Source organism: Anomaloglossus baeobatrachus, chromosome 3, assembly GCF_048569485.1.
Source record: "Anomaloglossus baeobatrachus isolate aAnoBae1 chromosome 3, aAnoBae1.hap1, whole genome shotgun sequence".
Taxonomy (NCBI): Eukaryota; Metazoa; Chordata; class Amphibia; order Anura; family Aromobatidae; genus Anomaloglossus; species Anomaloglossus baeobatrachus.
The window spans coordinates 18,175,418-18,201,665 of NC_134355.1; the positions used below are offsets into that span (position 1 = coordinate 18,175,418).

At 52.5% G+C, this 26,248-nt stretch overlaps 1 protein-coding gene across 2 annotated transcripts in view; it reads left to right on the forward strand.

The window, feature by feature from the left end:
• SLC4A1AP (solute carrier family 4 member 1 adaptor protein) overlaps nt 1-24,361 on the forward strand; it is an 80,770-nt gene extending 56,409 nt beyond the window's left edge. For both annotated transcript variants that reach the window (XM_075339025.1, XM_075339026.1), the window contains exon 14: nt 23,821-24,361. In XM_075339025.1, the coding sequence (XP_075195140.1) occupies nt 23,821-23,870 (50 nt within the window). In that variant the 3' untranslated portion in view covers nt 23,871-24,361. The remainder of the gene's footprint in view (nt 1-23,820) is intronic.
• The last annotated feature ends 1,887 nt before the right edge of the window (nt 24,362-26,248 follow it).

Consider the following 26,248-nt stretch of genomic DNA (forward strand, 5'->3'; position numbering starts at 1 on the left):
CCATACGGAATGATCCTATAGCGTCCATCAATGGAAGGTTGGATCTTTCTCCCTCAGCTCCCCCAGTGGAGGAGTCAGCTTCACAGCAGGAGAAGTCCCTTTTCAGTATCTCAAACGGATATTGAGTTTTTTTCTGGCCACGCTGACTTCAGAGAAGCAATCCGGAAACACCACGCTTACCAGATAAGCGTCTTCTCCAAACGTTTTTTAAAGATACACGTTATCCCTTTTCCCCTGACGTGGTCAAGCGCTGGACCCAGGGTCCAAAGGTGGATTCTCCAATCTCCAGGCTTGCGTCTAGAGCCATAGTTGCACTGGAGATGGGGCTTCACTTAAAGATGCCATTCACAGACAGATGGACTCTGGTTGAAATCTGTCTAGGAGGCTATCGGCGTGTCGGTTGCTCCGGCATTCACAGCCGTATAGGCAACCTAACCTGTTCAGCTGTTCTTGCGCAGCTGGCCTTGAGCACATGTACATCTGTACCGCAGAGGCGTCCGTAACCCCGCAATGTCTGCACTGCGACTTACCCTATTAAGGCTGTCCTAAAAGTACAGTCGAGGTTTCGGTCCTTCCCAAGCTCGGGCAGGTCCCAATTGTCCTCGTGCAAAAGGGCTACAAAACCTCAGACGGGCTCAGATTCCGGCCGGGCTCAATCACGCCCAAGGAAGGCAGCCGGAGAAACCGCTACCAAGGCGGTCTCCTCATGACTCTCAGCTCTCTCTCTCTCTCTCCGCATCCGCGGTTGATGGCAGACTCCCCCGCCTTTGGCGACATTTAGCTGCCACAGGTCACAGACCGGTGGGTGGCGGACATTGTGCTCACGTGCACAGGACAGTGTTCTGTTCTCGTCCTCCGACTCTATTCTTCAGAACGGCCCCACCTCTCCACCGAGCAGATGCCCTGCTGCAGGCGGGGGACGCTCTAAGAGCAGAAGGAGTGGTGATCCCTGTCCCCCCCTCAGGAACGAGGGCGAGGGTTTGTACTCCAATCTCTTTGTGGCTCCAAAACAGGACGGCTCCTTCCGTCCTGTTCTGGACCTAAAACTGCTCAACAATCATGTGCACGCCAGGCGGTTCCGGATGGAATCCCTCCGATCCGTCATTACCTCAATGTCTCGAGGAGACTTCCTTGCCTCAACAGACATCAAAGATGCCTATCTCCACGTGCCAATTGCTATGGAGCACCAACGTTTTCTACGTTTTGTGCTAGGAGACGACCATCTTCAGTTCGTAGCTCTGCCATTCGGTCTGGCGACAGCCCCACGGGTGTTCACCAAGGTCATGGCAGCAGTGGTAGCAGTCTTGCACTCTCAGGGACACTCGGTGATCCCTTACTTGGACGATCTACTCGTCAAAGCACCCTCCCTCGAGGCATGCCAACGCAGCCTGAATGTTACGCTGGAGACTCTCCAGACTTTCGGGTGGATCATCAATCTGGCAAGGTCAAATCTGTCACCGACTCAATCACTAACGTATCTCGGCATGGAGTTTCACACTCTATCAGCGATAGTGAAGCTTCCGCTGAACAAGCAGCGTTCACTGCAGACAGAGGTGCAGTCTCTCCTTCAAGGCCAGTCGCACCCCTTAAGGCGCCTCATGCACTTCCTAGGGAAGATGGTGGCAGCCATGGAGGCAGTTCCCTTTGCGCAGTTTCATCTGCGCCAACTTCAATGGGACATTCTCCGCCAATGGGACGGGCAGTCAACCTCCCTGGACAGGAAAGTCTCCCTTTCCCAGACGGCCAAGGACTCTCTGCAATGGTGGCGTATTTCCACCTCATTGTCACAGTGAAGATCCTTCCTACCCCCATCCTGGGCAGTAGTCACGACAGATGCGAGTCTGTCAGGGTGGGGAGCAGTTTGTCTCCGCCACAGGGCTCAGGGGACGTGGACTCAGCAGGAGTCCACCCTTCAGATCAATGTTCTGGAAATCAGGGCAGGGTATCTTGCCCTACTAGCTTTCCAGCAGTGGCTAGAAAGAGAGCAGATCCGAATCCAGTCGGACAACTCCACAGTGGTGGCATACATCAACCACCAAGGAGAGACGCGCAGTCGGCAAGCCTTCCAGGAAGTCCGGCGAATCCTCATGTGGGTGGAGGACACAGCATCCACCATATCCGCAGTTCACATCCCGGGCGTAGAAAAATGGGAAGCAGACTTCCTCAGTCGCCAGGGTATGGACGCAGGGGAATGGTCCCTTCACCCGGACGTGTTTCAGGAAATCTGTCGCCGCTGGGGGGTGCCGGACGTCGACCTAATGGCGTCTCGGCACAACAACAAGGTCCCGGCATTTATGGCGCGGTCGCGCGATCACAGAGCTCTGGCGGCAGACGCCTTAGTGCAAGATTGGTCGCAGTTCCGGCTCCCATATGTGTTTCCACCTCTGGCAATCTTGCCCAGAGTACTGCGCAAAAATCAGATCCGATTGCAGCCGCGTCATACTCGTCGCCCCAGACTGGCCGAGGAGATTGTGGTACCCGGATCTGTGGCATCTCACGGTCGGCCGACCGTGGTCACTACCAGGCCGGCCAGAATTACTGTCCCAAGGGCCGTTTTTCCATCGGAATTCTGCGGCCCTGAACCTGAATGTGTGGCCATTGAGTCCTGGATCCTAGCGTCTTCAGGATTATCCCAAGGGGTCGTTGCCACCATGAAACAGGCTAGGAAGTCCACCTCTGCTAAGATCTACCACAGAACGTGGAAGATTTTCTTAACCTGGTGCTCGGCTCAGGGAGGGTCTCCCTGGCCATTTGCATTGCCTACTTTTCTTTCCTTCCTGCAATCGGGGTTAGAAAAGGGCTTGTCGCTCGGCTCCCTTAAGGGGCAAGTCTCGGCACTATCCGTATTCTTTCAGAAGCGTCTAGCACGACTTTCTAGGGTGCGCACGTTCCTACAGGGGGTCTGTCATATCGTACCCCCGTATAAGCGGCCGTTAGATCCATGGGATCTCAACAGGGTACTAGTTGCTCTCCAGAAGCCGCCTTTCGAGCCTCTGAAGGAAGTTTAATTTCTCGCCTGTCACAGAAGGTGGCGTTTCTCGTTGCGATCACATCGCTTCGGCGAGTGTCTGAGCTGGCAGCTCTGTCATCCAAGGCTCCCTTCCTGGTGTTCCACCAGGACAAGGTAGTGCTGCGCCCCATTCCGGAGTTTCTCCCTAAGGTCGTATCCTCATTTCATCTTAATCAGGATATATCCTTGCCTTCCTTTTGTCCTCATCCGGTTCACCGGTATGGAAAGGACTTACGTTTGTTAGATCTGGTGAGAGCAATCAGAATCTACATTTCCCGCACGGCGCCCACGCGCCGTTCCGATGCATTTTTTGTCCTTGTCGCTGGTCCGCGCAAGGGGTTGCAGGCTTCTGAAGCCACCCTGGCTCGATGGATCAAAGAACCAATTCTAGAGGCCTACCGTTCTGCGGGGCTTCCGGTTCCTTCAGGGCTAAAAGCCCACTCACCCAGAGCCGTGGGTGCGTCCTGGGCATTACGACACCAGGCTTCGGCTCAACAAGTGTGCCAGGCAGCTACCTGGTCCAGTCTGCACACTTTCACCAAGCATTATCAGATGCATACCTATGCTTCGGCGGACGCCAGCTTAGGTAGAAGAGTCCTGCAGGCGGCAGTGACACCCCCGTAGGGGAGGGCTGTTTTGCAGCTCTAACATGCGGTATTTCTTTACCCACCCAGGGACAGCTTTTGGACGTCCCAATCGTCTGGGTCTCCCAATAGAGCGCTGAAGAAGAAGGGAATTTTGTTACTTACCGTAAATTCCTTTTCTTCTAGCTCTTATTGGGAGACCCAGCACCCGCCCTGTTGTCCTTCGGGATTTTTTTGTTGTTTGCGGGTACACATGTTGTTCATGTTGAACGGTTTTTCAGTTCTCCGATGTTACTCGGAGTTAATTTGTTTAAACCAGTTATTGGCTTTCCTCCTTCTTGCTTTGGCACTAAAACTGGAGAACCCGTGATACCACGGGGGGGTATAGCCAGAAGGGGAGGGGCCTTGCACTTTTTAGTGTAGTGCTTTGTGTGGCCTCCGGAGGCAGTAGCTATACCCCAATCGTCTGGGTCTCCCAATAAGAGCTAGAAGAAAAGGAATTTACGGTAAGTAACAAAATTCCCTTCTTCTTCTAGCTCCTATTGGGAGACCCAGCACCCGCCCTGTTGTCCTTCGGGATTTTTGGGTTTTTTCGGGTACACATGTTGTTCATGTTGAACGGTTTTTCAGTTCTCCGATGTTACTCGGAGTGAATTTGTTTAACCAAGTTATTGGCTTTCCTCCTTCTTGCTTTTGCACTAAAACTGGTGAGCCAGTGATCCCACTGGGGGTGTATAGCCAGAAGGGGAGGGGCCTTACACTTTTTAGTGTAATTGCTTTGTGTGGCCTCCGGAGGGCAGTGCTATACACCCAATCGTCTGGGTCTCCCAATAGGAGCTAGAAGAAAAGGAATTTACGGTAAGTAACAAAATTCCCTTCTTTTTCTTGGTACCATATATATATATAGTTGCACTGTAAGGTCGCTTCTTGGCTGGACACCCTGTACTGCTCTGAGGAGGCAGCAACATGTCATCCGCAAAACGCAAGGGTGCCAAGGCACAGGCTGTGTACACTGTTTGTACAGCATGTGGGGCTGATCTACCGGCAGGCTCCAATGACTCACATTGTGTGCAATGTTCAGTCCCAGTGGCACTTCGTCAGCCAGAGCCTAATGTGGTGGTAGTGGCCCAGGCAGAGACGCCTGTGAACCCTGCCCCGGTGACGGGGACAGACTTTGCAGTTTTTGCTGATAAAATGTCTGTGACTATGACAAAAATCCTGGAGACCTTGCAGTCCAGGCCAGTTACTCAGACCATGGACACTGCTGTGTCTATGCTCTCCGGTCCCCCTCAGTTGGAACTAATCCGTACTTCAAGGGGGTCTCAAGCATCACAGGCTGAAGTCTCTGACTCAGATGACAGTCCCAGGCAGCCTAAGCGAGCTCGCTGGGAAAGACCCTCCACGTCCTCACACTGCTCAGGGTCTCAGCGAGAAGAGTCTCTCTGTGATGAGACTGAGGACGGTGATCAGGATTCTAATCCTGAGGCCCCTCTCAATCTGGATGCCCCTGATGGTGACGCCATGGTTAATGACCTTATATCGGCAATTAATAGACTGTTGGATATTTCTCCCCCAGCCCCTTCTGAAGAGGAGGCAGCGGCACAGCAGGAGAAGTTCCATTTCCTGTATCCCAAGCGTAAATTAAGTGCTTTTTTGGACCACTCTGACTTCAGAGAATCGATCCAGAAACACGACGCTCATCCAGACAAGCGTTTCTCTAAACGTTCTAAGGATACCCGTTATCCTTTTCCCTCTGAGGTGGCCAAACGCTGGACCCAGTGTCCAAAGGTGGATCCCCCAATTTCCAAGCTTGCGGCTAGATCCATAGTCGCAGTAGAGGATGGCGCTTCACTTAAAGATGCCAACGACAGACAGATGGACCTTTGGTTGAAATCTGTCTATGAAGCTATCGGCGCGTCGTTTGCTCCAGCATTCGCGGCCGTGTGGGCACTCCAAGCTATTTCAGCTGGTCTGGCACAGGTGGATGCTATCATACATCCAGCAGTACCGCAGGTGGCGTCCCTATCTTCGCAAATGTCTGCGTTTGCGACCTATGCTATCAATGCTGTCCTAGAATCTACGAGCCGTACCGCTATGGCATCCGCCAATTCTGTGGTTTTGCGCAGAGCCTTGTGGTTAAAGGACTGGAAAGCAGATGCTGGTTCCAAAAAATGCTTAACCAGCTTGCCATTATCTAGAGACAGACTGTTTGGTGAGCCTTTGGCTGAAATCATAAAACAGTCCAAGGGTAAGGACTCTTCCTTACCACAGCCCAGAGCAAGTAAACCTCAACAGAAAAAGTGGCAGTCGAGGTTTCGGTCCTTTCGAGGCTCGGGCAAGGCCCAATTCTCCTCGTCCAAAAGGACTCAGAAAGAACAAGGGAGCTCAGATTCCTGGCGGGCTCACTCACGCCCCAGGAAAGCAAATGGAGGAACCGCTTCCAAAGCGGCTACCTCATGACTTTCGGCCTCCTCCCTCCGCATCCTCGGTCGGTGGCAGGCTCTCCCGCTTTTGCGACATTTGGCTGTCACAGGTCAAAGACCGGTGGGTAACAGACATTTTGTCTCGCGGGTACAGAATCGAGTTCAGTTCTCGGCCTCCACTTCGGTTCTTCAGAACCTCCCCACACCCCAACCGAGCAGATGCCCTGCTGCAGGCGGTGGACTCTCTAAGAGCAGAAGGAGTCGTGATCCCTGTCCCCCCTCAGGAACGGGGGCGAGGATTTTACTCCAATCTCTTTGTGGTTCCAAAAAAGGACGGCTCCTTCCGTCCTGTTCTGGACCTAAAACTGCTCAACAAGCATGTGAACGCCAGGCGGTTCCGGATGGATACCCTCCGCTCAGTCATTGCCTCAATGTCTCAAGGAGATTTCATAGCATCAATAGACATCAAAGATGCTTATCTCCACGTGCCGATTGCTACAGAGCACCAACGCTTTCTACGCTTCGTGATAGGAGACGACCATCTTCAGTTCGTAGCTCTGCCATTTGGTCTGGCGACAGCCCCTCGGGTGTTCACCAAGATCATGGCGGCAGTGGTAGCAGTCTTGCACTCTCACGGACACTCTGTGATCCCTTACTTGGACGATCTACTGGTCAAGGCACCCTCTCAAGAGGCATGCCAACTCAGCCTGAATGTTGCACTGGAGACTCTCCAGGCGTTCGGGTGGATCATCAACTTCCCAAAGTCAAATCTGTCACCGACCCAATCACTAACGTATCTTGGCATGGAGTTTCATACTCTCTCAGCGATAGTGAAGCTTCCGCTGGACAAGCAGCGGTCTCTACAGACTGGGGTGCAGGCTCTCCTTCAAAGTCAGTCGCACTCCTTAAGACGCCTCATGCACTTCCTCGGGAAGATGGTGGCGGCAATAGAGGCGGTTCCGTTTGCGCAGTTTCATCTGCGTCCACTTCAATGGGACATTCTCCGCCAATGGGACGGGAAGTCAACATCCCTGGACAGGAAAGTCTCCCTTTCCCAGACGGCCAAGGACTCTCTGCAGTGGTGGCTCCTTTCCACCTCATTATCACAGGGAAGATCCTTCCTACCACCGTCCTGGGTGGTGGTCACGACAGACGCGAGTCTGTCAGGGTGGGGAGCAGTGTTTCTCCACCACAGGGCTCAGGGTACGTGGACTCAGCAGGAGTCCACCTTTCAGATCAATGTTCTGGAAATCAGAGCAGTGTATCTTGCCCTACTAGCCTTCCAGCAGTGGCTGGAAGGGAAGCAGATCCGAATTCAATCGGACAACTCCACAGCGGTGGCATACATCAATCACCAAGGGGGGACACGCAGTCGGCAAGCCTTCCAGGAAGTCCGGCGGATTATGATGTGGGTGGAAGCCACGGCCTCCACCATATCCGCGGTTCACATCCCCGGCGTAGAAAACTGGGAGGCAGACTTCCTCAGTCGCCAGGGCATGGATGCAGGGGAATGGTCCCTTCACCCGGACGTGTTTCAGGAAATCTGTCGCCGATGGGGGGTGCCGGACGTCGACCTAATGGCGTCACGGCACAACAACAAGGTCCCAACCTTCATGGCACGGTCTCGCGATCAAAGAGCGCTGGCGGCAGACGCCCTAGTGCAAGATTGGTCGCAGTTCCGGCTCCCTTATGTGTTTCCACCTCTGGCACTCTTGCCCAGAGTGCTACGCAAGATCAGATCCGATTGCAGCCGCGTCATACTTGTCGCCCCAGACTGGCCGAGGAGGGCGTGGTATCCGGATCTGTGGCAGCTCACGGTCGGCCAACCGTGGGCACTCCCACACCGACCAGACTTACTGTCCCAAGGGCCGTTTTTCCATCGGAATTCTGCGGCCCTGAACCTGACTGTGTGGCCATTGAGTCCTGGATCCTAACGTCTTCAGGATTGTCCCAAGGTGTCGTTGCCACCATGAGACAGGCTAGGAAGCCCACGTCCGCTAAGATCTACCACAGAACGTGGAGGATATTTTTATCCTGGTGCTCTGCTCAGGGAGTGTCTCCCTGGCCATTTGCATTGCCTACCTTTCTTTCTTTCCTGCAATCTGGGTTAGAAAAAGGTTTGTCGCTCGGCTCCCTTAAAGGTCAGGTCTCGGCGCTATCCGTCTTTTTTCAGAAGCGTTTGGCACGCCTTCCTAAGGTGCGCACGTTCCTACAGGGGGTTTGCCATATCGTACCCCCGTACAAGCGGCCGTTAGATCCATGGGATCTGAACAGGGTACTAGTTGCCCTCCAGAAGCCGCCCTTCGAGCCTCTGAAGGAGGTTTCACTTTCTAGGCTATCACAGAAAGTGGCTTTTCTGGTAGCGATCACATCTCTTCGGAGAGTGTCTGAGCTGGCAGCGCTATCATCCAAGGCTCCCTTCCTGGTCTTCCACCAGGACAAGGTTGTGCTGCGCCCTATTCAGGAGTTTCTCCCGAAGGTGGTATCCTCTTTTCATCTTAATCAGGATATCTCTTTGCCTTCGTTTTGTCCTCATGCAGTTCATCGGTATGAGAAGGATTTACATTTGTTAGATCTGGTGAGAGCACTCAGAATCTACATTTCCCGCACGGCGCCCTTGCGCCGTTCGGATGCACTCTTTGTCCTTGTCGCTGGTAAGCGCAAAGGGTCGCAGGCTTCTAAAGCCACCCTGGCTCGATGGATCAAAGAACCAATTCTTGAAGCCTACCGTTCTGCTGGGCTTCAGGTTCCGTCAGGGCTGAAGGCCCATTCTACCAGAGCCGTGGGTGCATCCTGGGCATTACGACACCAGGCTACGGCTCAACAGGTGTGCCAGGCAGCTACCTGGTCGAGTCTGCACACTTTCACCAAACATTATCAGGTGCATACCTATGCTTCGGCGGACGCCAGCCTAGGTAGAAGAGTCCTGCAGGCGGCAGTTGCCTCCCCGTAGGGGAGGGCTGTCTTGCAGCTCTAACATGAGGTATTTCTTTACCCACCCAGGGACAGCTTTTGGACGTCCCAATCGTCTGGGTCTCCCAATAGAGCGACGAAGAAGAAGGGAATTTTGTTACTTACCGTAAATTCCTTTTCTTCTAGCTCTTATTGGGAGACCCAGCACCCGCCCTGTTGTCCTTCGGGATTGTTGGTTTGTTTGCGGGTACACATGTTGTTCATGTTGAACGGTTTTCAGTTCTCCGATGTTACTCGGAGAGAATTTGTTTAAACCAGTTATTGGCTTTCCTCCTTCTTGCTTTTGCACTAAAACTGGTGAGCCAGTGATCCCACTGGGGGTGTATAGCCAGAAGGGGAGGGGCCTTACACTTTTTAGTGTAATTGCTTTGTGTGGCCTCCGGAGGCAGTGCTATACACCCAATCGTCTGGGTCTCCCAATAAGAGCTAGAAGAAAAGGAATTTACGGTAAGTAACAAAATTCCCTTCTTTTTTTTTTTTTCTTTGTCGCTCTATTGGGAGACCCAGACAATTGGGGTGTATAGGCTATGCCTCCGGAGGCCGCACAAAGTATTACACTCAAAAGTGTTAAGCCCCTCCCCTTCTGCCTATACACCCCCGTGCTCCCACGGGCTCCTCAGTTTTTTGCTTTGTGCGAAGGAGGTCAGACACGCACGCACAGCTCCACAGATTGGTCAGCAGCAGCTGCTGACCATGTCGGATGGAAGAAAAGTGGGCCCATATAGGGCCCCCAGCATGCTCCCTTCTCACCTCACTCTTGTCGGCGGTGTTGTTAAGGTTGAGGTATCCATTGCGGGTACGGAGGCTGGAGCCCACATGCTGTTTTCCTTCCCCATCCCCCTCAGGGTTCTGGTGGAAGTGGGATCCTATCGGTCTTCAGGCACTGAGACCGTGCTTCATCCACAACTCCTGTGGAGCCTGCTGGATAGGAGCCGAGTATCGTTCAGGGACATGGCCCTGCTACTTGGAGGTACTCTGTGTCCCCGTGGGGACCGCGCACAGCAACACTCCAGATTTGCTGGGTGTGCTAGTGCACCGGGGACCGCGGAGCTGACCGGGTTAATATGTGCCATTACAGCGTTGCTGAGTGTGTTTTATGTATAGGGACTGTCGCATTGACCGCCGCTGCCTTGGAAATACTACGGCGCGGCTGGGACTTGTAGTGAGCCGGGGACTTCCACGCCGGCCGCGTTTATTACTAGAGTCCCCGGCTTTTTGCGGCCTAGTTTCCTTTCCTCCCGCCCATAGCCCTGACAGGCAGGGGAAGGGCGGGACGCTGCACAGAACGAGCAGCACTGAGGGCTGGAGCATGCTTTGCATACTCCACTCCCCTCACTGTGCACAGTGCGGGCACCAGTTCCCGCTCTTTCTGGGTCACGCCCACGACTCCCTCCTCTCCTCAGGACGCATTCCTGTCAGCTCCTCGGACGCTGCAGAGGGGGACAAAGTCTGGGAGACCCAGGCAGGGACTCTGGTGGCCTCACAACCGCTTTAAGCGGGTGGTAAGCAGCACCTGTGGTGCTAGCCCCATTGTGCAGTAGTGTAACATTATATGTTTATTTTACACTGTATAGTGCACAGTTGTTTTCTGGCTATATACCCTATTGTGTTGCTCAGAGAAGATAATAGCATGGCGCCCACGAAAGGCAGGGGTGCCAAAACACAGGCTTATTATGTTGCCTGCGCCACATGTACGACGGCAGGTTCCACTGACCCTCATTGTAGGCACTGTTCGGCCCCTGTGGCACTTGCTCAGCCAGAGCCTCTGCTAGGGGGGGCCCAGGGGGAGCCACCTGCTAACACTGTTCAGGTGACAGGGACGGAGTTTGCAAAACTCTCTGAGACTATGGCTAAGATACTAGAAACCTTGCAGTCCAGGCCGGTATCTCAGCACAGGGACTCTGTTGAATCTTTGTCCCCTGGCCCCCCTCAGCTGGACCAACAATGTCCTCCTGGGGTGTCTCATGGATCCCAGGCTGAGGGATCTGACACAGACCCCAGCCCCAGACCGACTAAGCGAGCTCGCTTAGATTTTTCCTCGACATCATCATATTGTTCAGGGTCTCAGAGGGGGGAATCGCTAGTTGATGATGCGGACACAGCTGATCAGGATTCTGATCCTGAGGCCGCTCTCAATCTTGATACTCCGGACGGGGACGCCATAGTGAACGACCTTATTGCGTCCATCAATCGTATGTTGGATATTTCTCCCTCAGCTTCTCCGGCGGAGGAGTCGGCTTCCCTGCAGGAGAAATTCCGTTTCAGGTTTCCCAAGCGTACACCGAGTATGTTTCTGGACCACTCTGATTTCAGAGAGGCAGTCCAGAATCACCGAGCTTGTCCAGATAAGCGTTTTTCTAAGCGCCTTAAGGATACACGTTACCCTTTCCCCCCTGACGTGGTCAAGGGCTGGACTCAGTGTCCCAAGGTGGATCCCCCAATCTCCAGACTGGCGGCTAGATCCATACTTGCAGTGGAAGATGGGGCTTCACTCAAAGATGCCACTGACAGGCAGATGGAGCTCTGGTTGAAATCCATCTATGAAGCTATCGGCGCTTCTTTTGCCCCAGCATTCGCAGCCGTATGGGCGCTACAAGCTATCTCAGCAGGTCAAGCGCAAATTGACGCAGCCACACGCACGTCCGCGCCACAGGTGGCGTCCATAACCACTCAGACGTCGGCATTTGCGTCTTACGCTATTAATGCTATCCTGGACTCTGCGAGCCGTACGGCGGTTGCAGCCGCCAATTCGGTGGTACTCCGCAGGGCCTTGTGGCTACGGGAATGGAAAGCAGATTCTGTTTCCAAAAAGCGCTTAACCAGTTTGCCAATTTCGGGCGAACGATTGTTTGGCGAGCGTTTAGATGAAATCATCAAACAATCCAAGGGAAAGGATACATCCTTACCCCAGCCCAAACCGAACATACCCCAACAGAGGAAGGGGCAGTCGAGGTTTCGGTCCTTTCGGGCGCGGGCAGGTCCCAATTCTCCTCGTCCAAAAGGCCTCAGAAAGATCAAAAGAACTCTGATGCATGGCGGTCTAAGTCACGTCCTAAACAGACCACTGGAGGTGCCGCTACCAAAGCGGCTTCCTCATGACTTTCGGCATCCCCACTCCGCATCCTCGGTCGGTGGCAGGCTCTCCCGCTTTTGCGACACCTGGCTGCCACAAATAAAAGACCGCTTGGTGAGAGACATTCTGTCTCACGGTTACAAGATAGAGTTCACCTCTCGTCCCCCGACTCAATTCTTCAGGTCATCCCCGCCTCCCGAGCGAGCCGAGGCTCTTCTGCAGGCGCTGGGCATTCTGAAGGCAGAAGGAGTGGTGGTCTCTGTTCCTCTTCAGCAACAGGGCCACGGTTTTTACTCCAACTTGTTTGTGGTCCCAAAGAAGGACGGGTCTTTTCGACCTGTCCTGGACCTGAAACTTCTCAACAAACACGTAAAGACCAGGCGGTTCCGGATGGAATCCCTCCGCTCCGTCATCGCCTCAATGTCCCAGGGAGATTTCCTTGCATCGATCGATATCAAGGATGCTTATCTCCACGTACCGATTGCTCCAGAGCACCAGCGCTTCTTGCGCTTCGCCATAGGGAACGAACACCTGCAGTTCGTGGCACTGCCGTTCGGCCTGGCAACAGCCCCACGGGTTTTCACCAAGGTTATGGCTACTGTAGTAGCGGTCCTCCACTCTCAGGGTCACTCGGTGATCCCGTACTTGGACGATCTGTTGATCAGGGCACCTTCTCTAGAGGCATGCCAACACAGCCTCGACGCTACCCTGGAGACTCTCCAGAGTTTCGGGTGGATCATCAATTTTCCAAAGTCAAATCTGACACCGGCCCAATCGCTGACATACCTTGGCATGGAGTTTCATACCCTCTCAGCGATAGTGAAGCTTCCGCTGATCAAGCAGCGTTCACTACAGACAGGGGTGCAATCTCTCCTTCAAGGTCGGTCACACACCTTGAGACGCCTCATGCACTTCCTGGGGAAGATGGTGGCAGCAATGGAGGCAGTTCCTTTCGCGCAGTTTCACCTGCGTCCTCTTCAATGGGACATCCTTCGCAAATGGGACAGGAAGCCGACGTCCCTCGACAGGAACGTCTCCCTCTCGCAGGCGACCAAAGCTTCCCTTCGGTGGTGGCTTCTTCCCACTTCATTATCGAAAGGGAAATCCTTCCTACCCCCATCCTGGGAGGTGGTCACGACGGACGCGAGTCTGTCAGGGTGGGGAGCGGTTTTTCTCCACCACAGGGCTCAGGGTACGTGGACCCAGCAAGAGTCCTCGCTTCAGATCAATGTTCTGGAAATACGGGCAGTGTATCTTGCCCTACAAGCCTTCCAGCAGTGGCTGGAAGGCAAGCAGATCCGAATTCAGTCAGACAATTCCACAGCGGTGGCATACATCAACCACCAAGGCGGCACACGCAGTCGGCAAGCCTTCCAGGAAGTCCGGCGGATTCTGATGTGGGTGGAAGCCACGGCCTCCACCATCTCCGCAGTTCACATTCCAGGCGTGGAAAACTGGGAAGCAGATTATCTCAGTCGCCAGGGCATGGACGCAGGGGAATGGTCCCTTCACCCGGACGTGTTTCAGGAGATCTGTTGCCGCTGGGGGGTGCCGGACGTCGATCTCATGGCGTCCCGGCACAACAACAAGGTACCAGCGTTCATGGCACGGTCTCAAGATCCCAGAGCTCTGGCGGCAGACGCCTTAGTTCAGGATTGGTCGCAGTTTCAGCTCCCTTATGTGTTTCCTCCGCTGGCACTGTTGCCCAGAGTGTTACGCAAGATCAGGGCCGACTGCCGCCGCGTCATCCTCGTCGCTCCAGACTGGCCGAGGCGGTCGTGGTACCCGGATCTGTGGCATCTCACGGTCGGCCAACCGTGGGCACTACCAGACCGACCAGACTTGCTATCTCAAGGGCCGTTTTTCCATCTGAATTCTGCGGCCCTCAACCTGACTGTGTGGCCATTGAGTCCTGGATCCTAGCGTCTTCAGGGTTATCTCAAGACGTCATTGCCACTATGAGACAAGCTAGGAAACCAACGTCCGCCAAGATCTACCACAGGACGTGGAAAATTTTCCTGTCGTGGTGCTCTGCTCAGGGTTTTTTCTCCCTGGCCTTTTGCCTTGCCCACTTTTCTGTCCTTCTTTCAATCTGGACTGGAAAAGGGTTTGTCGCTCGGCTCCCTTAAGGGACAAGTCTCAGCGCTCTCTGTGTTTTTCCAGAAGCGCCTAGCCAGACTTCCACAGGTACGCACGTTCCTGCAGGGGGTTTGTCACATCGTTCCTCCTTACAAGCGGCCGTTAGAACCCTGGGATCTGAACAGGGTGCTGATGGTTCTTCAGAAACCACCATTCGAGCCAGTGAGGGATATTTCTCTCTCACGCCTTTCGCAGAAAGTGGTTTTTCTAGTAGCGGTCACTTCACTTCGGAGAGTGTCCGAGCTAGCAGCGCTGTCATGCAAAGCCCCTTTCCTGGTGTTTCACCAGGACAAGGTGGTTCTGCGTCCGGTTCCGGAATTTCTCCCTAAGGTGGTGTGAGGCAAATCCCGGGATATGAAGATGAATTATGACTTCCAGTCATAATCGCTCATCACTCCCTGGCAGTGCCCCCCTCCCTTCTTGTCCTCAATGTCCAGCATCTGTGAAGGTGTCACATCCCATGGCCATCTCCTATGATATGGAAATTAGGTGATGTGGGAACAATGGACACAGGATGACTCCCTGCCGTGACCCTGTGGTAGGAGCTGCTATCTAATTAGCAAGCTTGGAAGTATCCAGACAGAACGACTCCAGTAAAAAATGGTTCATATCTCGCAAGCCATATTTCCGATAAATATGGCAACCATAAAAATGGTGTCTCCGCATGCGGACGATGCTGGCACACCCTTTTTATGGGAGCGGGAGCTTGGGAAATACCCCAGGCGTGATATCAGCCAATGGGGAACTAGTAGACAAGTCATGAAACCTCTCGTTCTGTAGCTAAATTCATAGCTGTCACAATGAGAGCGTCGGCGTCCGCCTACGACGCTCCCAGGCAAAGTTATGGCCCATATTCCATGTTGTGGATTGTCCATAACTCCAGCCAGGGGTGGAGCAGTGCTCCCTCTGAGGTCACGAAGGTAGGAGGGGACCTGGATTTGCCCAGGTTGATAACCCTACTTCGGCCATTTTCCTGGGTTCTTTCGCTGGGGGTCACGTGCAGGAAACATCTGTGGGAGTTCCTAGAAACCTGGTCTACAGCGCCCCCCTGTGGCCAGACGCACAAGGTAACTGATTGAATTGCATACCTGTTTGTAAACCATGCTTTATCTGTAACTGTACTCTGACATATGTATATTCTGTAGACTCCCTATTGTATATATTGTAGTTTCTAGTGTGCTTTAGGCTGATTAAATTATATAATTAATCTTGGGCTGTTCTGTTATCTCGATCTTGAATCCCACGTCTGTGTGTTCGGCTAATAGTTACCGTGAAGCGGTTGGTGGCAGCGAGTTGTGCCAAGGATTATTGTGGGGAGGCCAGTGAGATTCGGGGAGGTTTTATATATTCCGCCCGCGGAGGTCGGGGGAATATATACCCTACTCTCACTGGGGACCCTTCAATAATCGGCATAAGTAGTATAGCGGCCTCCTTGCTTATTGTCGGGCAATTCCATAATTGGCCTGACTATAAGAGGGGCGCTAGAGAGCGCGTCACGTGCTCTGTCTGTCGGTCGGGAGGTATAAAGGAGGGGTGACCCCCACTTGTTACCCCCCGATTGTGACGTACTGGTAGCCAGCGCGGGGGATTTCTGAGTGACCCCCCCGGTGGTTTGTGACAGGTGGTATCCCCCTTTCATCTCAATCAGGATATCTCCTTACCTTCTTTTTGTCCTCATCCAGTTCACCAATGTGAAAAGGATTTGCACTTGTTAGATCTGGTGAGAGCACTCAGACTCTACATTTCTCGTACGGCGCCCCTGCGCCGCTCGGATGCACTCTTTGCCCTTGTCGCTGGCCAGCGTAAAGGGTCACAGGCTTCCAAATCAACCCTAGCTCGGTGGATCAAGGGGCCAATTATCGAAGCTTACCGTTCGGCTGGGCTTCCGGTTCCCTCAGGGCTGAAGGCCCATTCTACCAGAGCCGTGGGCGCGTCCTGGGCTTTGAGGCACCAGGCTACGGCTCAGCAGGTGTGTCAGGCGGCTACCTGGTCCAGCCTCCACACTTTCACGAAGCACTATCAGGTGCATACCTATGCTTCGGCGGATGCCAGCCTAGGTAGACGAGACCTTCAGGCGGCGGTTGCCCACCTGTAGGAAAAGGCCGTTTTACGGCTCTTTTACGAGGTATTATTTTACCCACCCAGGGACTGCTTTTGGACGTCCCAATTGTCTGGGTCTCCCAATGGAGCGACAAAGAAGAAGGGAATTTTGTTTACTTACCGTAAATTCCTTTTCTTCTAGCTCTAATTGGGAGACCCAGCACCCGCCCCTGTTTTTTTGTGTACACATGTTGTTCATGTTGAATGGTTTCAGTTCTCCGATATTCCTTCGGATTGAAGTTACTTTAAACCAGTTTATAATTCTTTTTCCTCCTTCTTGCTTTTGCACCAAAACTGAGGAGCCCGTGGGAGCACGGGGGGTGTATAGGCAGAAGGGGAGGGGCTTAACACTTTTGAGTGTAATACTTTGTGCGGCCTCCGGAGGCATAGCCTATACACCCCAATTGTCTGGGTCTCCCAATTAGAGCTAGAAGAAAAGGAATTTACGGTAAGTAAACAAAATTCCCTTCTTTTTTTAATTTTCTTCGGCGCTCCATTGGGAGACCCAGACGATTGGGTGTATAGTACTGCCTCCGGAGGCCACACAAAGCATTACACTAAAAAGTGTAAGGCCCCTCCCCTTCTGGCTATACACCCCCAGTGGGATCACTGGCTCACCAGTTTTCTGCTTTGTGCGAAGGAGGTCAGACATCCACGCATAGCTCCACTGTTTAGTCAGCAGCAGCTGCTGACTATGTCGGATGGAAGAAAAGAGGGCCCATACTAGGGCCCCCAGCATGCTCCCTTCTCACCCCACTTTATGTCGGCGGTGTTTGTTAAGGTTGAGGTACCCATTGTGGGTACGGAGGCTGGAGCCCACATGCTGTTTTCCTTCCCCATCCCCCTGAGGGGCTCTGAGGAAGTGGGATCTTACCGGCCCCCAAGCCCTGAGGCCGGGCTCCATCCACAGACCCATGGAACCTGCTGGATACGGAGCTGGGTACCGTTCAGGGACAAGGCCCTGCGACATTCAGGTACTCTGTGTCCCAAACAGGCCGCGCACATTCCAGACTTGCTGGGTGTGCTAGTGCGCCGGGGACAGTAGCGCTGCGCGCTGGGGTTGCAGTCACTACAGTTTTTCTGAGTGACTTTATGTGTTGGGGACTGCCGCGCCGGCCGCCCCTGGAGCGGCGGCGCGGCTGCGACTTGTAGTGCGCCGGGGACTTAGCGCCGACCGTGCTTTTACGACGGCGTCGCTTATAAATTTAGTCCCCGGCTTCTGCGGCCTAGCTCCGCTTCGTTCCCGCCCCCACCCTGTCAATCAGGGCAAGGGAGAGACGCTGTACGATTAATCAGCGCCGAGGGCTGGAGTCTTATTTACATGCTCCAGCCCTCTCACTGAGCACAGGGGGACGCTGGTTTCCCGCTTTTTTGTCTGCACACGCCCAGGGCCCGCCCCTCTCCATAGGACGCCGGCAGCCATTCCTACATGCAGTCTGGCTGGAGAACGGACACAGGCTCTGGGAGACCCAGACAAGGGATTTCTGGCGACCACACACCCGCGTTAAGCGGGCGGTAAGCAGCACTTAAGTGCTGGCCCCACTAGTGCCACAGTGTTATTTTGGTGTACCTTTTTTCTCTATACCATATATATATGTATATATATATTGCACTGTAAGGTCGCTTCTTGGCTGTATACCCTATCTTGCTCTGAGGAGACGACAACATGTCATCCGCAAAACGCAAGGGTGCCAAGACACAGGCTGTAAGCGCTGCTTGTGCCGCTTGTGGGGCTGATCTACCGGCAGGTTACAATGACCCCCATTGTGTGCAATGTTCGGTCCCTGTGCCACTTCGTCAGCCGGAGTCTATGGTGGTAGTGGCCCAGGCAGAGTCGCCGGTGAACCCTGTCCCGGTGACGGGGACAGAGTTTGCAGTTTTTGCTGACAAGATGTCTGTCACTATGACAAAGATACTAGAGACCTTGCAGGCCAGGCCAGTTACTCAGACCATGGACACTGCTGCGGCAACGTTCCCCGGTCCCCCTCAGTTGGAGTTAATCCGTGATTCAAGGGGGTCCCAGGCATCTCAGCCTGACGGCTCTGATTCAGATGACAGTCCCAGGCAGCCTAAGCGTGCTCGCTGGGAGAGACCCCCCACGTCATCACGCGGATCAGGGTCTCAGCGAGAAGAGTCTCTACATGATGAGACAGAGGAGGGGGATCAGGAGTCTAATCCTGAAACCGCTCTCAATCTGGATACTCCTGATGGTGACGCCATGGTAAATGACCTTATAGCGGCCATCAATAGTTTATTGGAAATTTCTCCCCCTGCCCCTTCTGCAGAGGAGGCAGCGGCACAGCAGGAGAAGTTCCATTTCAGGTATCCCAAGCCTAAACTGAGTACTTTTCTGGACCACGCTGACTTCAGAGAATCAGTCCAGAAACACCATGCCTACCCAGATAAGCGTTTCTCCAAACGTCTTAAGGATACACGTTATCCCTTTCCCCCTGACGTGGTCAAACGCTGGACCCAGTGTCCAAAGGTGGACCCCCCAATCTCCAGGCTTGCGGCTAGATCCATAGTTGCAGTGGAGGATGGGGCTTCACTTAAAGATGCCAATGACAGACAGATGGACCTTTGGTTAAAGTCTGTCTATGAAGCTATCGGCGCGTCGTTTGCTCCAGCATTCGCGGCCGTGTGGGCACTCCAAGCTATTTCAGCTGGTCTGGCACAGGTGGACTCGATCATACGTCCAGCAGTGCCGCGAGTAGCGTCCCTAACCTCGCAAATGTCTGCGTTTGCGACTTACGCTATCAACGCTGTCCTGGACTCTACAAGCCGTACCTCAATGGCGTCTGCCAACTCTGTGGTTTTGCGCAGAGCCTTGTGGTTAAAGGAATGGAAAGCGGATTCTGCTTCCAAAAAATGTTTAACCAGCTTGCCACTATCTGTAGATAGACTGTTTGGTGAACAATTGGCTGAAATCATTAAACAATCCAAGGGTAAAGACTCCTCCTTACCCCAGCCCAGATCAAGCAAACCTCAACAGAGGAAGTGGCAGTCGAGGTTTCGGTCCTTTCGAGGCTCCGGCAAGACCCAATTCTCCTCGTCCAAAGGGACTCAGAAGGAGCAAAGGAGCTCAGATTCCTGGCGGGCTCACTCACGCCCCAAGAAAGCAACCGGAGGAACCGCTTCCAAGGCGGCTGCCTCATGACTTTCGGCCTCATCCCTCCGCATCCTCGGTCGGTGGCAGGCTCTCCCGCTTTTGCGACATTTGGCTGCCACAGGTCAAAGACCGGTGGGTAACAGACATTTTGTCTCACGGGTACAGGATAGAGTTCAGTTCTCGTCCTCCGCCTCGGTTCTTCAGAACCTCCCCACATCCCGACCGAGCAGATGCCCTTCTGCAGGCGGTGTGCTCACTAAAAGCAGAAGGAGTGGTGATCCCTGTTCCTCAGCAGGAACAAGGGCAAGGTTTTTACTCCAATCTCTTTGTGGTTCCAAAAAAGGACGGCTCGTTTCGTCCTGTTCTGGACCTAAAGCTGCTCAACAAGCATGTGAACGCCAGGCGGTTCCGGATGGAATCCCTCCGCTCCGTCATTGCCTCAATGTCTCAAGGAGATTTCCTTGCATCAATAGACATCAAAGATGCTTATCTCCACGTGCCGATTGCTACAGAGCACCAACGTTTTCTACGTTTCGTGATAGGAGACGACCATCTCCAGTTCGTAGCTCTGCCATTTGGTCTGGCGACAGCCCCACGGGTTTTCACCAAGGTCATGGCGGCAGTGGTAGCAGTCTTGCATTCTCAGGGACATTCGGTGATCCCTTACTTAGACGATCTACTTGTCAAAGCACCCTCTCAAGAGGCATGCCAACACAGCCTGAATGTTGCGCTGGAGACTCTCCAGACTTTCGGGTGGATCATCAACTTTTCAAAGTCAAACCTGGCACCGACTCAATCACTAACGTATCTTGGCATGGAGTTTCATACTCTCTCAGCGATAGTGAAGCTTCCGCTGGACAAGCAGCGGTCACTACAGACAGGGGTGCAGTCTCTCCTTCAGGGTCAGTCGCACCCCTTAAGGCGCCTCATGCACTTCCTAGGGAAGATGGTGGCAGCAATGGAGGCAGTCCCGTTCGCGCAGTTTCATCTGCGCCCACTTCAATGGGACATTCTCCGCCAATGGGACGGGAAGACAACTTCCCTAGACAGGAAAGTCTCCCTTTCTCAGACGGCCATGGACTCTCTGCAATGGTGGCTTCTTCCCACCTCATTATCACAGGGAAGATCATTCCTGCCCCCATCCTGGGCAGTGGTCACGACAGACGCGAGTCTGTCAGGGTGGCGAGCAGTTTTTCTCCACCACAGGGCTCAAGGGACGTGGACTCAGCAGGAGTCCACCCTTCAGATCAATGTTCTGGAAATCAGGGCAGTGTATCTTGCCCTATTAGCCTTCCAGCAGTGGCTGGAAGGAAAGCAGATCCGAATTCAGTCGGACAACTCCACAGCGGTGGCATACATCAACCACCAAGGAGGGACACGCAGACGGCAAGCCTTCCAGGAAGTCAGGCGGATTCTGATGTGGGTGGAGGAAAGAGCATCCACCATATCAGCAGTTCACATCCCGGGCGTAGAAAACTGGGAAGCAGACTTCCTCAGTCGCCAGGGCATGGACGCAGGGGAATGGTCCCTTCGCCCGGACGTGTTTCAGGAAATCTGCCGCCGCTGGGGGGTGCCGGACGTCGACCTAATGGCGTCTCGGCACAACAACAAGGTCCCGACCTTCATAGCGCGGTCTCGCGATCAAAGAGCTCTTGCGGCAGACGCCTTAGTGCAAGATTGGTCGCAGTTCCGGCTCCCTTATGTGTTTCCACCTCTGGCACTCTTGCCCAGAGTGTTACGCAAGATCAGATCCGATTGCGGCCGCGTCATACTCGTCGCCCCAGACTGGCCGAGGAGGTCGTGGTACCCGGCTCTGTGGCATCTCACGGTCGGTCAACCGTGGGCACTACCAGACCGTCCAGACTTACTGTCCCAAGGGCCGTTTTTCCATCGGAATTCTGCGGCCCTGAACCTGACTGTGTGGCCATTGAGTCCTGGATCCTAGCGTCTTCAGGATTACCCCAAGGGGTCGTGGCCACCATGAGACAGGCTAGGAAGTCCACTTCTGCTAAGATCTACCACAGAACGTGGAAGATTTTCTTATCCTGGTGCTCTGCACAAGGAGTATCCCCCTGGCCATTCGCGTTACCTGTCGTTCTTTCCTTCCTGCAATCTGGGTTGGAAAAGGGCTTGTCGCTCGGCTCCCTTAAAGGGCAAGTCTCGGCACTATCCGTGTTTTTTCAGAAGCGTCTAGCACGACTTTCTCAGGTGCGCACGTTCCTGCAGGGGGTTTGTCATATCGTACCTCCGTACAGGCGGCCGTTAGATCCGTGGGATCTAAACAAGGTCCTTGTTGCTCTCCAGAAGCCGCCCTTCGAGCCTCTGAGGGATGTGTCACTTTCTCGACTCTCACAGAAAGTGGCCTTTCTGGTAGCGGTCACGTCTCTTCGGAGAGTGTCTGAACTAGCAGCGCTGTCATCCAAAGCTCCTTTCCTGGTGTTCCACCAGGACAAGGTAGTGCTGCGCCCCATTCAGGAGTTTCTCCCTAAGGTGGTATCCTCTTTTCATCTTAATCAGGATATCTCCTTGCCTTCCTTTTATCCGCATGCAGTTCATCGGTATGAAAAGGATTTACATTTGTTGGATCTGGTGAGAGCACTCAGAATCTACATTTCCCGCACGGCGCCCCTGCGCCGCTCGGATGCACTCTTTGTCCTTGTCGCTGGTAAGCGCAAAGGGTCGCAGGCTTCCAAAGCCACCCTGGCTCGATGGATCAAAGAACCAATTCTTGAAGCCTACCGTTCTGCTGGGCTTCCGGTTCCATCAGGGCTGAAGGCCCATTCTACCAGAGCCGTGGGTGCGTCCTGGGCATTACGACACCAGGCTACGGCTCAACAGGTGTGCCAGGCAGCTACCTGGTCGAGTCTGCACACTTTCACCAAACATTATCAGGTGCATACCTATGCTTCGGCGGACGCCAGCCTAGGTAGAAGAGTCCTGCAGGCGGCAGTTGCCTCCCCGTAGGGGAGGGCTGTCTTTGCAGCTCTAACATGAGGTATTTCTTTACCCACCCAGGGACAGCTTTTGGACGTCCCAATCGTCTGGGTCTCCCAATGGAGCGCCGAAGAAGGGAATTTTGTTACTTACCGTAAATTCCTTTTCTTCTAGCTCCTATTGGGAGACCCAGCACCCGCCCTGTTGTCCTTCGGGATTTTTGGTTGTTTTTCGGGTACACATGTTGTTCATGTTGAATGGTTTTCAGTTCTCCGATGTTACTTCGGAGTGAATTTGTTTAAACCAGTTATTGGCTTTCCTCCTTCTTGCTTTTGCACTAAAACTGGTGAGCCAGTGATCCCACTGGGGGTGTATAGCCAGAAGGGGAGGGGCCTTACACTTTTTAGTGTAATGCTTTGTGTGGCCTCCGGAGGCAGTACTATACACCCAATCGTCTGGGTCTCCCAATAGGAGCTAGAAGAAAAGGAATTTACGGTAAGTAACAAAATTCCCTTCTTTTTCATATTTTTAAAACTTTTTTTTTTTCTCGTATTCGTTAGTTCCCTTAGAGGACTTGAAGCTGTGATCATCCAATCACTTGTGCTATACATAGTAGTGCATCAGCACTGCTAGGTATAGTGAAAATCATGGTCTACTATAAATGACAGCTAAATGCAGGCTTTCACAGGAGGCTCGAAATGACAGATATGAGGGTCTCCAGCAGAACCCCCAGGTGTCATGGCAAACCATCAGCACCTCATGAGTAGGTCACAGGCGCGCCCATGAGTGCATGGATTGGCTCGCTCCTCCTGCCGGCATGTGTTAAATGTCACTGTCAGAGATGTTCTCGCGGCAGATGATGGCTGAATTCTTCAACCATCATCTGCCGGGAAAGATATAGGTTCAGGTTCTGAGCCCCCATCAACGGCAGGGACACGTAAGTTTACGACATTTGTAAGTTTACGACCACCGTTGGTGCGAATACCTGAGCTCAGCCCACACCATACACTGCAATGCCGGCTGCATTATACAGCCGCCTCCTCCCTCCAATAGCTGTTACTCTGATAGCCACATTTACGTGGCTGGATTTCAATGGGGCGTCTGTTCGGGCGCTGATCCCCGCAGTGACTTGGCATGGCAGCTTGGGGCCTACTGAAAGCTCAAATTCCCGCCATCTTTGTACTCCTCTTGTGAAGCCCAGCCAATCACTAAAATATCAGAAGAAGGAGAGGAAAACATGAAGGTAAAAAACTTAAAATTTTCCTCTACTGGAAGAGGTTAATACCAAATAGACTGAGCTCATTGTACTTACAGTATCCATGATGCAATGGCCGGTCATCCAGCTGAACTATGAGTGCAGCTCTGGCTGTGACAGGAGGATTTCATACCATTATTCCATGTATTTGCAGTTTTTTCATAGAACTTTTTTTTTTTTCCCTCGAATCTTATGACGCTCGTCTGCTTTTGTTTTTCAGGGCAAACGGGTGACGGACGGACCCATCTGAACGAAAAGTACGGTTACTGACACCCCCTGCTGATCGTGATCCACACGCGCCTTCTCAGAGGCGGCCGACACCTAAAGGTTTGTCTGCGGTTGTCCCCGGGCGTTGCTGCTTTGTGTTACATGGACACTGGATAAACGCGTCCAAACTGAGCGGATCCTTCTCCATCCACTATGGCGGCAGAGAAGCCGGACCCCCGACAGACCACGACGTACCGAGCCTCCGGCACCACTTTGTACTGAGCCTCCGGCGTCACTCGCCCCTCCCCCATTTTAGTTTTACTGAATTTACAAGCGATTCATTAATACAAGTCTTTTGATAAGACGATGTAGGAGGCGTCTCCTGTGCACCGACCCCACAGCTCCTCCAGGACGCTCCATTCTGTGGGGGGTTTTTATTTGTTGCTTGTGTTTTGTGTTTTGTTTTATTTTTTTTATTATTATCACCTTGTACAATTTGGAAGCTGTAAATACCATATTAATTTGTAGAACTTTCTAAAAGAATATTAAAAAATGTGAGATTATTCTGTTTGATATCCGCCGAGCTGCACTCGCTATTCTGCTGGTGCAGTCACTGTGTACATACATTACATTACTGATCCTGTATTATCCTCCAGAGCTGCACTCACTATTCTGCTGGTGCAGTCACTGTATACATACATTACTGATCCTGTATTATCCTCCAGAGCTGCACTCACTATTCTGCTGGTGCAGTCACTGTATACATACATTACTGATCCTGTATTATCCTCCAGAGCTGCACTCACTATTCTGCTGGTGCAGTCACTGTGTACATACATTACATTACTGATCCTGTATTATACTCCAGAGCTTCACTCACTATTCTGCTGGTGCAGTCACTTTGTATATACATTACTGATCCTGAGTTACCGCCTGTATTCTACTCCAGAGCTGCACTCACTATTCTGCTGGTGCAGTCACTGTGTATATACATTACTGATCCTGAGTTACCTCCTGTATTATACTCCAGAGCTGCACTCACTATTCTGCTGGTGCAGTCACTTTGTATATACATTACTGATCCTGAGTTACCGCCTGTATTCTACTCCAGAGCTGCACTCACTATTCTGCTGGTGCAGTCACTGTGTATATACATTACTGATCCTGAGTTACCTCCTGTATTATACTCCAGAGCTGCACTCACTATTCTGCTGGTGCAGTCACTGTGTACATACATTACATTACAGATCCTGAGTTACCTCCTGTATTATACTCCAGAGCTGCACTCACTATTCTGCTGGTGCAGTCACTGTGTACATACATTACATTACAGATCCTGAGTTACCTCCTGTATTATACTCCAGAGCTGCACTCACTATTCTGCTGGTGCAGTCACTGTATACATACATTACATTACTGATCCTGAGTTACCTCCTGTATTATACTCCAGAGCTGCACTCACTATTCTGCTGGTGCAGTCACTGTGTATATACATTACTGATCCTGAGTTACCTCCTGTATTATACTCCAGAGCTGCACTCACTATTCTGCTGGTGCAGTCACTGTGTACATACATTACTGATCCTGAGTTACCTCCTGTATTATACTCCAGAGCTGCACTCACTATTCTGCTGGTGCAGTCACTGTGTACATACATTACTGATCCTGAGTTACCTCCTGTATTCTACTCCAGAGCTGCACTCACTATTCTGCTGGTGCAGTCACTGTGTACATACATTACATTACTGATCCTGAGTTACATCCTGTATTATACTCCAGAGCTGCACTCACTATTCTGCTGGTGCAGTCACTGTGTACATACATTACATTACTGAGCCTGAGTTACCTCCTGTATTATACTCCAGAGCTGCACTCACTATTCTGCTGGTTTAGTCACTGTGTACATACATTACATTACTGATCCTGAGTTACCTCCTGTATTATACTGCAGAGCTGCACTCACTATTCTGCTGGTGCAGTCACTGTGTACATACATTACATTACTGATCCTGAGTTACCTCCTGTATTATACTCCAGAGCTGCACTCACTATTCTGCTGGTGCAGTCACTGTGTACATACATTACATTACTGATCCTGAGTTACCTTCTGTATTATACTCCAGAGCTGCACTCACTATTCTGCTGGTGCAGTCACTGTGTACATACATTACATTACTGATCCTGAGTTACCTCCTGTATTATACTCCAGAGCTGCACTCACTATTCTGCTGGTGCAGTCACTGTGTACATACATTACATTACTGATCCTGAGTTACCTTCTGTATTATACTCCAGAGCTGCACTCACTATTCTGCTGGTGCAGTCACTGTGTACATACATTACATTACTGAGCCTGAGTTACCTCCTGTATTATACTCCAGAGCTGCTCTTCTGTGTTGGGCGACACATACAAGTCACCATTTGAAGACCTGCTCTTCATT